The 16,011-nt window shown below is 41.3% G+C and overlaps 1 protein-coding gene across 1 annotated transcript in view; it reads left to right on the top strand.

Moving 5' to 3' along the window:
* Positions 1–3,778: 3,778 nt before the first annotated feature.
* Positions 3,779–16,011, top strand: part of COX15 (cytochrome c oxidase 15) — a 42,601-nt gene continuing 30,368 nt past the window's right edge. The window contains exons 1-3 of the mRNA XM_086774056.1: positions 3,779–3,989; positions 4,090–4,161; positions 4,866–5,185. Coding sequence (XP_086630182.1) covers positions 3,861–3,989; positions 4,090–4,161; positions 4,866–5,185 — 521 coding nt within the window. The 5' untranslated portion in view covers positions 3,779–3,860. The remainder of the gene's footprint in view (positions 3,990–4,089; positions 4,162–4,865; positions 5,186–16,011) is intronic.

The raw sequence follows: 16,011 nt of genomic DNA, 5'->3' as shown, positions 1-16,011 counted from the left end.
GAAGGTTTTGAAATCTTTCCAAGTTCTCTTTAAACCTTTTCTACAAGGTTTTCTTAAAACCTTTTGCTCTAAGGTTCTCAACCGCTTTTTTTTCCAAAGTCCTCAGAGACTCTACAAAGGTTTTTTTTCCCTCATTTCTCTCAAGCTCGAGGCAAGCGGAGGAAGAAATTATTTTTTGCCGTTCTCGCTTGGGAAGTTCAAGGTATGCACAATTTCTAAAACCAAGCAAATCAATGCATCAAGTATGAAATCTGATCCTAAAATGTTTTGATGAACTCATGTGCATGGAAATCATCTACCGTATTGTAATGGAGTTAGACATTGCCCTTGTGTTGATAAACAAGTCCTAAATCAATATTCACATTGGTGTATCTATTTTTGCATCGTGATGAAGTGAAAGGTGGAAGCAGAAGCATATTGAGAAGCACATGCATAAGCTATTAAAACATGGGTGGCAGCCATGTGTTAGTCTATGTGGCAGGCTGGACTAAGGAAGCTAGCATGATTGGAAGGAGACATGTACACATGAAGCGTGTCTACCACGAGAAAGGATTGGAGAAGCATGAACATGCAACCAATGAAGCCAATGTAATGAAGAATGGTACATCCAAATCCCACTTGAAGATTGTCTTTTATAAGAAGATGGTTTCATCAAAGCGAAGAATCAACAAGGGTGGTGCACGAAGCCACTATGGAAGAGATGGTACCAAAGATGTTACTAAGGTTGAGAGGAATTATGTAAATTCCTGAAATGTTCTAGATAAGCAACTCTTCTAGTTGAGGAGTAAAGCATGTTTGCTAGAATTGGGAGTGAACCACATTTCTCTATAACTCATCACTTTTGTAAAAGCCTAATTTATAAAGGCTACCTACCTTGGTATCTATCCTATGGTTGAGAGGGGGTCGTTTTGTTCTTGTATGTCCAATGCTCACCTGGCTCCATGTTTGGCATTATCCCATGGCGGCATTGAGAGGGGGTGTTGAAATATATGATGTACAAGTGATAAAGGGTGAGATAAAAAGGTCATGTAGGTGTGAACACACCCCAAATAAAGTGGGCATGTGGGTGGAAAAGGGATCCAGGGTTGGCCCAACCCTAGCCCTTGCTGAACCCTATATAAAGGGCAGGATGCCTCACTTTTTGTAACACAAGTAACACAACCAACACATGAAGGTGAAGATTAAGCCAACTCTTCTAGTTGAGGAGTAATTGGGAGTGAACCACATTTCTCTATAACTCATCACTTTTGTAAAAGCCTAATTTATAAAGGCTACCTACCTTGGTATCTATCCTATGGTTGAGAGGGGGTCGTTTTGTTCTTGTATGTCCAATGCTCACCTGGCTCCATGTTTGGCATTATCCCATGGCGGCATTGAGAGGAGGTGTTGAAATATATGATGTACAAGTGATAAAGGGTGAGATAAAAAGGTCATGTAGGTGTGAACACACCCCAAATAAAGTGGGCATGTGGGTGGAAAAGGGATCCAGGGTTGGCCCAACCCTAGCCCTTGCTGAACCTTATATAAAGGGCAGGATGCCTCACTTTTTGTAACACAAGTAACACAACCAACACATGAAGGTGAAGATTAAGCCAACTTTGGAGTGGTTGAAATAAAAGGTAATATAGAAGCTTTCTATACATTTTGTGTTCTTGCTCTCTCTCATATATGTTGCTCTATCTTACCATCAACTATTGCTTCCATTGTGCATACTCCCCATAATTTTGACAGTTTAGAAACTATCCCATGAAGTGGGCATTTCAAATATGCAAGTTGTCAGATCACTATACATAAACATATGTTCCCCCCCCCACATATTCTATTTTCCAACAATCATTCTAGCACTCTTGAAATGTGCTATTTTCGTGCTACTTTAGCACATGCTTTTTAGCACAAAAAGCATACACCCATATATACATGTGACATGGACATATGTTACTTGGATATTTGATATGTGACATGGACATATGTTATGTGCATGGTATTGAATGAACATATAGAATGTGTGTTTTCTTTTAAAAGGTGTGTTTTTCAAAGGAGTGTATGTGTGAACTTGTTTTTAAGTAACGTGTGTGGGTGGCAATTTCAATTACGGGTATGTGAGCTTACACTAGTTTCATAGGTCCAATGGAGGGTGGAAGGCCAAACCCATGATGGGCCTAGGCTAAGCATATGGATCTAGTTGAAGTAGAAAAAGGATTAAACAATGGAAAGTGGGCGGTTAGGTGGATATAAGTCGTGTGCACTTTTCGAACAAAAATAAATTTATGCTATTAGAACGATAAAAACCTAGGACGAATAATTTAGTTAGCAAATCATATAAATTGTCTTCATAATCGAGGAGTCATGATGTGACTTGCTTGTGAGAATTATGAAGGAAAAACACATGGTGTAATCATTGACCTTTCCTGTGTTGGGATTGAGTTAGTCAAACTGAGAGGAGTTGACAAAATAACATTAGGACATTGCCCCGAGTGAGTCGCTCTAACCTTAGTGTGATTTTGCTGCCATAGATAGGGGGTAGGGGTCTCACACTACCTCTTTTTAGCACCCATTAGCCTAGCATCCCCCCCCCCTGTTAAAATCCCCTATTAGAATCTAAGGATTTGAGCTCCAACCATCTCTACAACTCTTTCCTTGGCTTGGTTGTGTGCCCACCATAAACATTAACAAGCAATGATTGTGGATGCTGTCTTAGAGGATATAGTCTTTATTCTCAAGATTGTAAACATCCTTTGTCTTTCTAATCTTTAAGTCTCTATAAGATGCTCCTCTTGAGCACTATGGTATTGTAATCACTATGGTTCTTGATGTAGGGAAGTAAACCATATGATCACATAGATTCTTTATCCTTTTGATGAATTGCTCCACTTGCTTCTCCAATGCTAGCTGATCCTTAAGGTTAGCTGATCCTTTTGAGATGAATTGCTCCACTTGCTTCTCCAATGCTAGCTGATCCTTAAGGTTATACACTCTTGTATGATTAATGATCTAATATTGATTAGGTGATCCTTAAGTTTATGCACCCTCATCTAATTAGTGGTCTTATAATGGTTAGTTGATCCTTAAGGTTATGCACCCTTATGACGACGACTGAAGAAATCTGTGATGACCCTCTTGGAAGTATTTGCCTCTTGGTATGTTGTCTCAATAATGCATCCCTATTGAATCCCTATGACTTCTGAGCTCTAGTAAGTACATGCCCATGCATCTTTGATCACATCTTTGATCACATCTTCTGAGCTCTAGTAAGTACATGCCCATGCATCTTTGATCACATCTTTGATCACATCAAACTGCATTACAAGTGCCCCTCAAGAGGAATGGAGAGGATCCTTCCACAAAAAAACCACACCAAACTATTGACCAAGGCTAGTATAGTCCTTATAAAAAAATTTGAAGGCCAAAAAGTGTCTGGATGGGTTAATAAGAGTATCCAAGGAGTGTTTGCACACGCTCTCCCACTACAAATGCATCATATATTTTGCATCATTGCTAGATTTCTTTCATCCTCTAATGAGATGCTTTACTTCTTTAGCAACAATAACAACTAAGAGACAAACACAAATGTCTCAACCTTCCTCCTCTTCAATAGTTTTTCTTGCCCACATTAGCGGGTTCCATTAGCTAGCACCTAGGCTTTCTTGACAACCCAACCTCATCTTCAAATTAGCAAGCACCCATCTGGGTGTGAACCCATCCTTCTATAGGGGAAGAAAGCTTTCCCTAATAATTTCTCTTGAAATTTGACAAGAACCTTTGTGTAATTTTGCCCTTATAAATTGAGTTATTATATGTAATACCTTTGCTAAGGTGCAAATCTGGTGGTATTTTGACACAACAAAACAACAAAACAAGACATGGCGAAGGGCAGCAAATTGGCTGCAGCTCTCTATGGCTTTCTCAGAGGGAGCGCTCGCCCACCACTCTTCCCCAGTTCAGGAGCTCCTGGACGCTTCCTTCAAAACGCTTCACCTTTTTTTCAAGAGGTACGAAAGCACCTGCATTTCATTTCGTCTCATCTACTCAGGTTATGCCAGCACAAACACAAGCACAGAAATCTAATCTAGCTGGTGATCTCTCATACAGATGAAGCATGAGACGAAGTTGCTTACCTCGCCCTTTCAGCGGTACCAGCTTTTCTCTGCATTTGGAAAGAAGGTATGCCTCAGGTTTAGGGTTTTAGCTGTCTCATCAATTCAAGCTGTGGATTTCCCTATAAAGAAAATTGTGAGGATCACATCTAGCACAGTATCGGAAATGCAATCACATTATTCATTCATATAATATGGATATAGCTTTTTTTTGGAGCTTTACAATTGATCATCTCTAAAAATTCTTATCGCTCATATACATATAAACAACACATATACACACATATGCACATTTTACAGTTGAGTGTGAATTAACGTGTATGTCTGTAAACACATACACACACATGTGTCGGTGTATGCGAGTACATTCATGCATATGCCCACGCATATGTGCATGTGTATATATGCATATCTTTAAACAGACAGATGCATGTACAAATATGTTGAGAGGGGAGAGGTTGTTTGTAGATATAGGGGGTGGCGAGTCCCATTCAACTCGCAGCCCGGTTGGCTCTAGTTAAATCCCTGCACCGCCCAGCCTGCTTCTAGTCAGGTGCCATTCCTTGTCCCTCGTTTTCGTCCTCTTCAAGGCTTGAATACTAAGTATGATTGATTTAGGCTCTTATAGTCACTTCAGAAGGTAGGGTCCAAAGGCACAGCCTATTGCAAACTCGTGTTCTCCTCTCTAAACACATCATTAAAACCTTTTCTTTAGCCAATGAAGTGCATGAATCTCCGGGCTTAGTTGTATTTTTCTTGTGATTATTGCAGGCAAACAGCTGGGTGCCAGTCCGCCCTGCAACAACAACTTCAAGTGCATCTTTTGTCCTTCATGAAGCTACTGCTGGAAAAACAGAAATCATCAGTCATCTAGTGGCAAAAGGGGTTAAAGCACAAAAACAAGTGGGATTGTGGCTCTTTGGCTGCAGTGCTTGGGTCTTCAGTATGGTGATTATCGGAGGGGTGACCCGTCTCACTAAATCAGGGCTATCTATGACTGATTGGAAGTTTATGGGCAGTTTCCCTCCCATGTCTCCTTCAGAGTGGCAAGCTGAGTTTGAGAAGTATCAAAATTCTCCAGAATACAAACGGTAAGTAAAAACATGTTCTCTTGTAGTGTTGATTAACACTCTGCTTCTTGCTGTGCATATGAAAAGGTAGTGCCGAATGGAGTGTGATACTCTTGGAAAAATGCTGAAGAAATGATAGTGCATCTTTATCTTGGTCTGCACGGTCTTATCTTGGTCTGTACGGTCTTGTATAGCTGGTTGATGCTTAGAGCGGCCTGTTGCTATGGATCCTTTAATAGCCTATTTTGCATCTCAACAATGTGATTAACCTTCAATCTGACCATTATAGCATGTCTGCAAGTACTCTAGTCTCTACATGTTTAATGAAGCCATTAAATGGAAATCTAATTATCCTTTAAAATTGCTTTTTTTGGAGGATGAGGTGGCTCAATCCCACTTGTGGAGCTTGGAAGAAGTGTAGCTCAGAATTGTCCTCCAGATAGTCTGGTTCAGCTCTTGACTGCGAAGGTGGAGTTTGGGGCATCAAGCTTGCAAGGTGGTAATTTGTTCATCTACATGCTTCAAGAGAAGCTATCCATTTCCTACAGTACGGCTTATTTTAGAGGACTTGCCAGGTTTATGGAGGAAGCAAGTGCAATCTTGCGGTAAATAGTTGGTTGATAGGGAATAAAGTCTATGAAGATAGGTGACTCTGTGAAATCTGGATTTTTGTACAAACCTAAAGGGGTGAAGCTTTGAACTCTATTACGATGATCTCATGTGAGGGACCTAGAGACAGCTTCTGACAAGCTTGGAGAACGTGGTAAGGTTAGGCCCCTAAAAAGGTGCCCTCATGTACTGGGAGGACCATGGATTCTTAGAAAAAAGTAGAGAAGATATTTTAACTTGAAAACTTTTGTATCCTCCTTCACAGCATGTACAAGCTTTGAAAGATGTGATTAGGAAAGCATAGTGCTAGGTACTTTGGTGGAAACATTACTGTTGGGTATATTGGAGTCTCAGTGTGTACCCCTGTGTGTCTGTGTGTGAACACTCACTTGTGTGAGTAAGAGTGTGTGAACCCACTCTTAGAGTGGAAGAATATCTAGATATTATATACGTGTTGACATAAGCTATGATGTCACTTAGAGGAGCGGCTTCGGATTCTGCTCCCCTGTAATTCCCAGCACTATATCCTGGTCGTGCTATGGGAGAGTCTTCCATGGAATGCACCATTCTACTTGGTGAAGCTTCAATCAACATCAAGCAATTATTGTGCCGTGCAATTCTCTCTCTCTCTCTCTCTCTCTCTCTCTCTCTCCTCACAAATGAAGACTAGTGGTGCCCTTGGCTCTCATGTCATTGATACCTATGGGAATTCTTGTAAAATTCCCCACCTATTGAACTCATGTTACTCTCCCTAGATTCAAGCCATTACGTCCGCAGGCAGCACCATTCGTACCACATGTTACCCCTGCTGTACCAATACCTCCAGCAGCTCTCCCAAACTGTTCTAGTAGCCTTTGCACAAGCATTGGGGAGAGCTGTGGCTGAAAGTATAGGACCAGTCAATGAGAGATAACAAATGGAGTAGCTTTAGAAAGGCTGCACAAATCGCAAAGCTCACGCACAAGTTTAATGGTGAGGGCGATCCTAGAAGACATCTTGTGGTCTTCGATCAAGTTTGTGAAATCCATGCCAACAAAGCCTGTGAATCAACATCAACTCCAATCGGATAACCCAAGTGGCGTGTGATGCATCCCCTTTGTATGACCTGTCCGTTCCATCCCAAACCAAGCAAATCGCTCTTGGTACAGCTTATTAGAGCAGATTTCTGCATACGAATGTATAACCTTGAAACAAGACCAAAAGTATCCCAAACAGCCAAAGCCTTTTGAACATTATCTCTTTGAGCCTTAAGGAACATGAAAGAATCATCTGCCAATGCCTAGTTGACCATCTGCTCTCCGCTTAAAAGAGTAAGTCCTACAACTTCACCGTCCTCCACTAGCTTATTCATTTGAGATAAGATTGGATGTGTAACAATTGCAAACAAGAGAGGGCTAAGTGGGCATCCTTGCCTGACCAATCTCATCAAATGAATGGGCTCATTCACCCTACCAATAATCATAAACCTAGCCACTGCTCGTTGGCTAATAGTATAAATCAAAGAAGACATGCGAGGCAAAATCCCATAGCCTGCATAAGCTGTGAAGGAAAGTGGAATGAAGGGATGTAATGCATGAAAAATATGAGTAATCACCATGTAAACATGATGCCTAAGTGTGTTTAGTCTCTCACCAAGAGAATGGAAATAGCCTTCCACAAGCCAAGAGAGAAGCCATGAGCTCCAAGAAACATAAATTTCCATTTCTAAAAATGATCATCAAAAGTTACAACCATGGTCCAAGTCCCCTCTTTTATACATGGACTTGTCCCATTATTAACCCTATTGAATAAAGTTCTTACTTTATTACAAACCATCCCTTCCCAAAGATTTTGTCCTCAAAATCAATAACATGTACAATCTCAAAGTATGAGACTCTAATGTAATCAATGGGAAGTGGTTAAGAGTTCTCAAGTACATCCAAAGCACATATACAATGAAAATCCGGATGTATACAAGTCCACAAAGCTTCAAGCCCAAAGTGTATGAGTGGGACTGTTATGACAGCCCTTCTAGTCGATGAAGACCCTTGAAAATCCTTCATTTAGACTCCATATATTGGGCTGAAAATGATATGTACACTCAGCCATATGTAGCCCACATCATAATCTTTCATTAGGATACGCCATGAAGCTTGTTGGAGTAGAAAAATAGGCCCAATAGTAGACCTTCCTAAAGCTGTCCAGAAATTACAGCATGTATACTTCTCCTCATATTACCCAATTTGCTCAAGTAAACCATACCACTTGGTCACGGAGAGTCATCCACAAGTAAGCCATGTTGTTGGACATACTCCACCTCCCGGATCAAACGGAAACTCACCATCCTCCGTGATGAAAGAATGGTCTTCAAGTGACTCCTCATGTGCTTCTTCATTGCAATCCTCCCATTCCTCAATGTCATGAGAGTTATCCTTGTTCTCTTCCTCATCCATGAGGATCATAGTGGCCACAATCTTCTTTGATTTGCACACATGCCCGGGTGACCACCTCTCTTTGCACTTGAAACATAGCCCTTTGCTTCTCAACTCCTCAATCTTTGGATCATCCATTCTTTGAGTCTTCTTGAAGGGTTGAAAGGGCTTCTTCTTCATGAAGTCACTACTCTTTTTGGCATCAAATTGATGTATCCCATTCTTTGGCTGTCCACTCCCAAATGATGTAGGAGTTCTTGGATTAGAGGATGGTAATGTAGAGGTAGGACCTTTCCCAAAATTGTAAGAAGTAGTGGTTGGTTTGAGTGTGTCTTTGGTGAAGGTCATGGGCTGAGACCTCTTGTACTTTGGCTCATAGAGTTCGGCTAACCTCATAGCTTCTTTGAGAGAGCTAGGCCTTTGAGCCGACACATCCGCCTTGATGAAGTGTTCAAGCCCATGCACAAACTTTTTCATCTTCATGTCTTCACTCAAGCCTTCCACGTACATTGAAAGCTTCAAAAATCTCTTGATGTAACCTGTCACCATCATCCCCTTTTGAGAAAGCTCATACCATTCTTCATGGTATCGGTCGAGCACTAAGGGTGAAATGAAGGCCAAGTTCATCTCCCGCTTCAATCCTTTCCAAGTTGATGGCGTGTTCCCTTGTTTGACCAAGTGCCTCCACCATCGATGAGCATAATCTTCAAGATGTAAGGAGGAAAATTGTACCATATCACGCTCACTTTTTGGGTAAAGTTGGAAATAGGTGTCAAGCTTGGTAGCCCACTCCTCCAACTCTTGCGGAGATGACCCGTCACCTTTGAACTTTGATAGTGAGATTTTGTCTTTGACATCCTTGGAAGATATGTGGGATGGGTTATCATGTTGGGTAGAGGGCTTGAATCTTTGCATCTTCGAGTATGACTCCATAAATTGTGCAAAGTCTTTGTAATCCCTCTTGATGATATTCGACAATTCCATCCACTTCTCGTGAGCATCCCTTTGTCTTTGGGCAAAGGACATTTGATTCCAATCGAGTGCAATCTCCTCATCATTCACAAACACCTCATCCTCTTCCCTTGAATGCATTGCCCTAAAAAAGGTAGGACCCTTTGATGCATTGAGGTGAGACAAACCCGAATGAAAAGAAGGAGGAAACATGTCCTTGACAAGAGGTCTCCGTGCATCCGCCATGAATCCCCGAGTGGATGCTTCCAATGGATCCTCTTGTACGGCCTTCATGGAATCCTCATTCAAGATGCCCTTGCCTTTTCTTTGCTCATAGTCACCATAATTCCCATGCTTTTCTTGTGCTTGAGGCTTCCCAAACTTGTCCTCCATCACACCAATCCGTGAGGATAATGTTTCAAAATGAGAATCAAGCTTGGAGTCTAAGGTCTCCAACCGTTGTACAAGCATTTGCATGAGGGTGTCATGGTTAACCGCCGCTTGTGTCCCTTGAGAAATTTGATTATGTACATTGCCCCCATTGTCTTCATTGATGAATGCATCCCTTGCATCCATATTACCTTCCATGTCCTCATCACCAGTGATCATTTCTTGCACAACATCCCCACCGTTGCGTGGTCTTTCCTTCGGCATAGTGAAGAAATGCAAGATGTTGGTAGAATGCCCAAATGATGTCGGAATTGGACAAAAGAAGGTTCTATGGGTAGGTAATGGTGTCTACTATCCTCCCAAATGAACACAGTAAGAATTAGGTATGGGCAAGTACTCTCTGTTTTAGGGTTTGTGCGGGACAGCTGAAAGTAGTAATTTGGCTCTAAAACGCAAAATATATATCGGAATTAGGATTTTGACGGCTCTATAGAAAGCTAACGGAAGATAGAACCTACCCCTAAAAGCATTTTGATTCAGTCAAAGTGGAAGTATATTCTGTTTGACTTTGACCAGAAAGTCAACATGACTACTTTGACCGAGATTGTGATATCCGATTAAGGGGTTCTATGGCTCATTTGAAAACTCTCAAGGAGTAGAATAGAGTCGTGTAATCACTCGGACCTAATCCCAAAAACCCTAGGACTGAATTAGGGTTTTGTAAAATCCCAGAAATTCTCAAAATTCGGTCCCAAAGCTCAATCCGGCTACAAATGATTGGTGTTTCTCCCCTTGGTAGTTATGAATAACTCTTCAAGTGTATCCATGGGGTAAATCTCCAATCAATAAGCTTGTTTGGCTCCCTTGTTGGAAAAATTCCGCCAGAGTCTCCTTTGTAATTGGAACCAAATCTCAAATGAAAATGCAACTTCTCAAATCACAATGCAATACTCTTTGTATCCCACAATGTCATGAAAGATCATATGCACTCTTTGTCCATCAAAGCATTTGCAATATCCACACAATATGACGGAAAAGGGGCCCCATTGCCCAAATGTATCCACAAAGTCGATGGTGAGGATTGTTGAGGACGCGCGTTGAAGCTTGCCGATCTCCCGGCCAAGCTCTTCTCACCCCTTCACCGAGTTTTCCTCCAAGGTGAAGGTTGAGGCCATTTCTTCACACCGGTGTACCTAATCCCCCTTTGTACCGCTTTACCAAGCAATCACGGCACAAAGAGTTCAAGCCATTCTCCCCTTGGCCTCTCCAACCAATGCCAAGGTACCCTCACACATTGCTAGATTTTATAGAAACTTGAAGTGGTAGCAATGGTGAGTGTAGGTACAAAATGATGTGGATAATATCAAATGATAGAACAAGTTTGTTGGCTTACAAGTATTGAGCATGACTCATGCCCTTTTACAATTTAGAACTCATCAATAAAGCATGGACTCATGCCTCAATCCATCATCCAAAAGCTCCAACACAAACCAACAATTCACAATGCCCTCACCATGGCATTTGCATAAGCATTTGTTAACCACAATCAAGGCATTTGCAATTGCATTCCAACAATCCCTTTCACATCATATTGACAAATGCATGCTTCCAAAACTTATGCTCTCTTATGCCCATGTGTAAAACATAGCATTGGCATGGCTATGTATAGCATCCATAGTGTCCATATGGCATCAAGATGAGCATGAGGGACTTCAAAAACATTGCATAAGCTTGCTATTCCATCAATGGCATGCCAAATGAGACATAATGAAGAAAATCCTCCAAAATGTGATCTATGAATTGGCCAAGCTCATGTGGAATCAATTCCTTTCACCATTGCCATCAATAATGCATGGAGAAGCAATATTGGCATGTGAATGGTCAAGCTTTAATGGTTAATTTCTGAAAATTAGGGAAGTTTGAATGTGTCCAACCCTAATCCATTCCCAAGCTCCACCAAATGGTTCAAATTTGCAAGAAATTGATCAAATCACTCACCAATGTCATCCGGAAAGCTTCAATGGAAAAAATTGTTGAAGAAGCCTCTTGTAGGAGAAAAACGTGGCCTCTCTTTGCTCTCAAATTTGCAGCCAAAGAACACCATTTCTCCCTCTCCATTGGCCATGAAATGCTCCCCAAAATCTCACCAAAAAGGGCTAAAACACTTAGCAATCCTTCATGAAGCTTGTGGCTAAGCTTCATAGCTTGGAGGAGGCATGGAAGAGGCGACGAAAATCAGCGAAAATCAGCCCAAAATTCAGCGTGGAAGTGAAAATCAGTCCCATTGCTAGTCTCCATGCTCATTGAGAGAAGAAATCACCATAATATGATGCTTATCAAGTGTCTAAGAGCTTAGCAATGCAAGATTTCTCACAGCCATGGAAGAATGAACAAAAGCTCTCCAATCTTGAGAAAAATTTGCAAGAAAGAGGCTCAAATGAAAGATCTCAAGGAGCTCTACAAAAACCCTAAGGTTTGGCATCAAAACGGGTAAAGGAAGAGCATCCCATGGCTATGGAAAGCTTGAGGAAGAAGAAGATGATTACTAAATGTGATTAGCAGAAAAGTTAATTGCAATTAGTCACTTGCCCTAAGTTTTGGCCCGACTGCTCCAAATTTTTGGTCCAGAGGCCCAAAATTTGGTCCAAAAATGGCAAAATTGGCCAAAATCACTCAAAATTCAAGCAATTTCCATGAAATGCTCACCATCTCCATGAGATTAAGCAAGATTAGAGAAGATTTGTCAAGAATCACTCAAGGATTACAAGAAAATGAGAAAAATAAATGAAAGAAACTCAAATTTTCAAGCAAATTTTCCCAACAACCCATGCATGCCCATGATCAAAATCAAGAGCTCTGATACCAATTGGAATGAAGGGATGTAATGCATGAAAAATATGAGTAATCACCATGTAAACATGATGCCTAAGTGTGTTTAGTCTCTCACCAAGAGAATGGAAATAGCCTTCCACAAGCCAAGAGAGAAGCCATGAGCTCCAAGAAACATAAATTTCCATTTCTAAAAATGATCATCAAAAGTTACAACCATGGTCCAAGTCCCCTCTTTTATACATGGACTTGTCCCATTATTAACCCTATTGAATAAAGTTCCTACTTTATTACAGAAAGGACCAACTAACGTGATCATAAGCCTTTTTAATATCCGGTTGAATCATAACCACCTCTTGCCTCAAAGTCCTTGCATAATTAATTCCAATTTGTACATTTAGTATATTATGCAAAATATTACGACCTTTTTAATATCCAGTTGAATCATAACCACCTCTTGCATCAAAGTCCTTGCATAATTAATTCCAATTTGTACATTCAGTATATTATGCAAAATATTCCGACCTTTAATAAATCCATATTGCCTTGGATGAATCAAAGTAGGAAGAAATTGTTGCAACCTGTTGGCGAAGACCTTTGCAAATATCTTATACATGGCTCCCATCAATGTGATTGGTCTCCATTGACGTAGATTAACTGGGGATGGAACTTTAGGCAATAAACGTACAAGCCCAATCTTCCAACTCACAGGCATGATACTTGTATTCCACACCTCCTAAAAAATAGAAGCGAGAGGGACCTTTAACTCATCAACATACTTCGTGAAAAGCTCATTGGGGAGTATATCCCATCCTGGACTTTTCTCTTTAGGCAAATGCTTCAATACATCTTCTACCTCATCTGTAGAAATATCTCTTCCAATTCATTTGCAGAAGCATCTGATACCTGGTGACATAGTGGTTGAGTACTTTAGGTACGGTGCCGTACGGTGTGGTACGCATACGAGTACGTAAAGTACGCATTGAGATAAGTACTTTAAGTATGTTCACTTTTAAAAAAAAATATGTATATCATTCATAATTTAGCAACACTGGTACACAAAGATGCACAAAAAACAATTGAAATGCAAATATGTATGCTATATAAATGTCAAATGAGTTGTCAAATGAGCTGCACTGCATACAACATGAAGTCCTGCTGAAGGTGAAATCCTAGTACATACTACAAAGTACAAACGCCAATAGCCATATGGCTGGCTCTCACTCATCATCATCCAAGTCTGAAGATGAGGATGATGAGTAGTCTCCATCTGTGAGAAGATTCCCATCAGGATCATATAGTGGCTCCCGCTCCCCCACATCACTTGGTATCTCCTCAACAATGGTAGAGGTCCCAGGTATCTCCTCTGAAAGGAAGAGTCTGCATCTGGTGCTCTGGATCACCTCTACTGATCGCTCTGGCGGCTCTTCCTCTGGAATGTGCACCACGAGTATACACCTTGGTGCCTCTAGAGGTGGAAGGACGACTTTGCTGAGCTGAAGAAGTGAGGGAGCTGGTAGTGAGAGCTCGAGTGACTCGTCTATCAATGGCCTCGAGCTCTCTGTGAAGCTGCCTGTATATCTCCACATGCTCATCACGTATTATGTTGCTCTCCTCGGCATGTTGCTGGCTGCGGCACTAGAACTCCTCAACATCAATCTATGAAGCATGTATTAACTAGTAGTTATTAGTGACTAATGACTTTAAGCTTACTATGAACTTTGAAGTGTATGTCGTAAATTTTTTTACCTGTTTTGGTCTATCTATCTTTCGAAGATTCCGAATTAGTCGGAGGTTGGCTCTGCAAAACACCAACCTCTCTAGTTGTGCCATGCTCAAGTGGTTTTAGATCTTCGTGTGGATAAGAGAGTAGGAACTCCAGTTCCTCTCACAGGCTCTAGAGGAACAATAAATCCACGAAGATTTAAGTCTTAGTTATAACAAATCTTAGAGCCTGCACTCTACACTGCACTCTACACTCGTGACTCCAAAGCCGAATTTTTTTATCAATATGTATTTTGTATTATTACCTGGGATAATAGCCGAAGTGTAAGAGCTTTTAGTTAAGGCTGATGGTATCCATGTGCTTCCCACCAATCAAGAGGCGTCTTACATACCTTTGGCAGCATAGAAACACCACGACTATAGAATTCTCCAAGGTTATTGGAGTATCCTATCATCTCTCGATCAATGTGTACTTGCTGCTCATCGGTCGGTACATGACTCATGTTCTGATCTCTCATGGATAGAAGTGCTGTGTCCGTGAAAACATCTGCACTCTTGTAGAGAGGATGCAGTAGTGTTGCCATACCATGAATTGGACGACGCATTCAATCCCATCTCCTCTCTACAAGGCGCATAATTTCATCCAACCTGTGAATGTCAATAACCATAAGTACATACTATGAAGAGTAATTTATAAATACTAAATATTAAATAGACATTGCAGTTTACAATTTAATATTTAGTGTTCACCTGGCTCTGGAGATGACTGTGCCTGCTGTAAGCTCTCTCTTCATCTTGTGGTAGAGATGATAGAGTATTTCCATGGTAGACCCCTCCATATTTGTGACACGCAAGAGGATAGAGAGGTTTTAAGACTGTGGTGAAGCTATGTGCTTATGTCCAAAACTTCTCATCTAGCACTTTTCTTTGGATGGTCCTTATGGCTTCATGATTTGCATTATGCATTTGTCTCCAAGGTGCATTAACCACTGATCGGCGAGGAGTCTCTCGAACATCATACAAACGCTCCAAGACCAAATACATATAAGCGAATCTCGTCTTGGAGGGTCGTATGATATCTTTCGCTGTATGAGAGCGAAAAATAGTCAACGCGTGGTGCTTCTTTCTAAAGAAAGAAGCTATGCGTGTAGCATCCTCGATGATGGGCTTCACCCAACTCAAGCTCCCAATATCCTCCATAAGAAGATCCAATGAGTTACACAATGCTTGGAAACTCTTCCTCAATCAGCTCACCCATCGTCTTGCAGTTAGAGGCATTGTCTGTTACCACTTGCACACATTCTCTACCCCCACCTCCACAATAGCTTGACGAGTGCGGTGGTAGATAAAATCAGCTGTGATCCGCTCTCTTGTCTTGCGTGCATCAACTGCACGCAAAAAATAGGTGCCAAGACATGAAGAGACCAAGATATTTATTATGTGGCGCCACCTCGTGTCACTCCAACCATATGAAATGATGGTGTAACCAAACTTCTTCCAACTTTCTTTGATAGGTTGGAGAGAAGTCTCAATCCTCTCCTTCTCTTCCTCCAACATGGTGGTCCTCATCTTATTGTACTCTAAACCTGTCCACCCATCCACCTTGCCTTCAGTTGCAACGGCAATCATCCTCTTCCACTGGTCTGTGCGTAGCACATTGAAAGAGATATTACACTTAATGAGAGTGCGCTCTATCTCAATCTTTGTCCTACGTTGTCTCTCCTTGATCCATGACATGGAGTGCAAGGAGGAATCAATGTCGCGTTGTCTAGAAGGTTGCCCAATAGGTGCAGAAGAAGCAAACACTTCCTCATCCTGAGAAATCCTACTACCTAGCCCTCTTCCTGCTAGGTGCTGCATCTGTAGGCAAAGGATCCAACAACACATCGTCATCAATGTAAGTGTTACGAATCTCTCTGCCATGTGGAAACT

Source organism: Cibotium barometz, chromosome 34 (genome assembly GCF_041138505.1).
Source record: "Cibotium barometz isolate CiBa-2024 chromosome 34, ASM4113850v1, whole genome shotgun sequence".
Lineage (NCBI taxonomy): Eukaryota > Viridiplantae > Streptophyta > Polypodiopsida > Cyatheales > Cibotiaceae > Cibotium > Cibotium barometz.
Note: the sequence above shows the minus strand (reverse complement) of the source record. Positions and strands in the feature narration are given on the sequence as shown.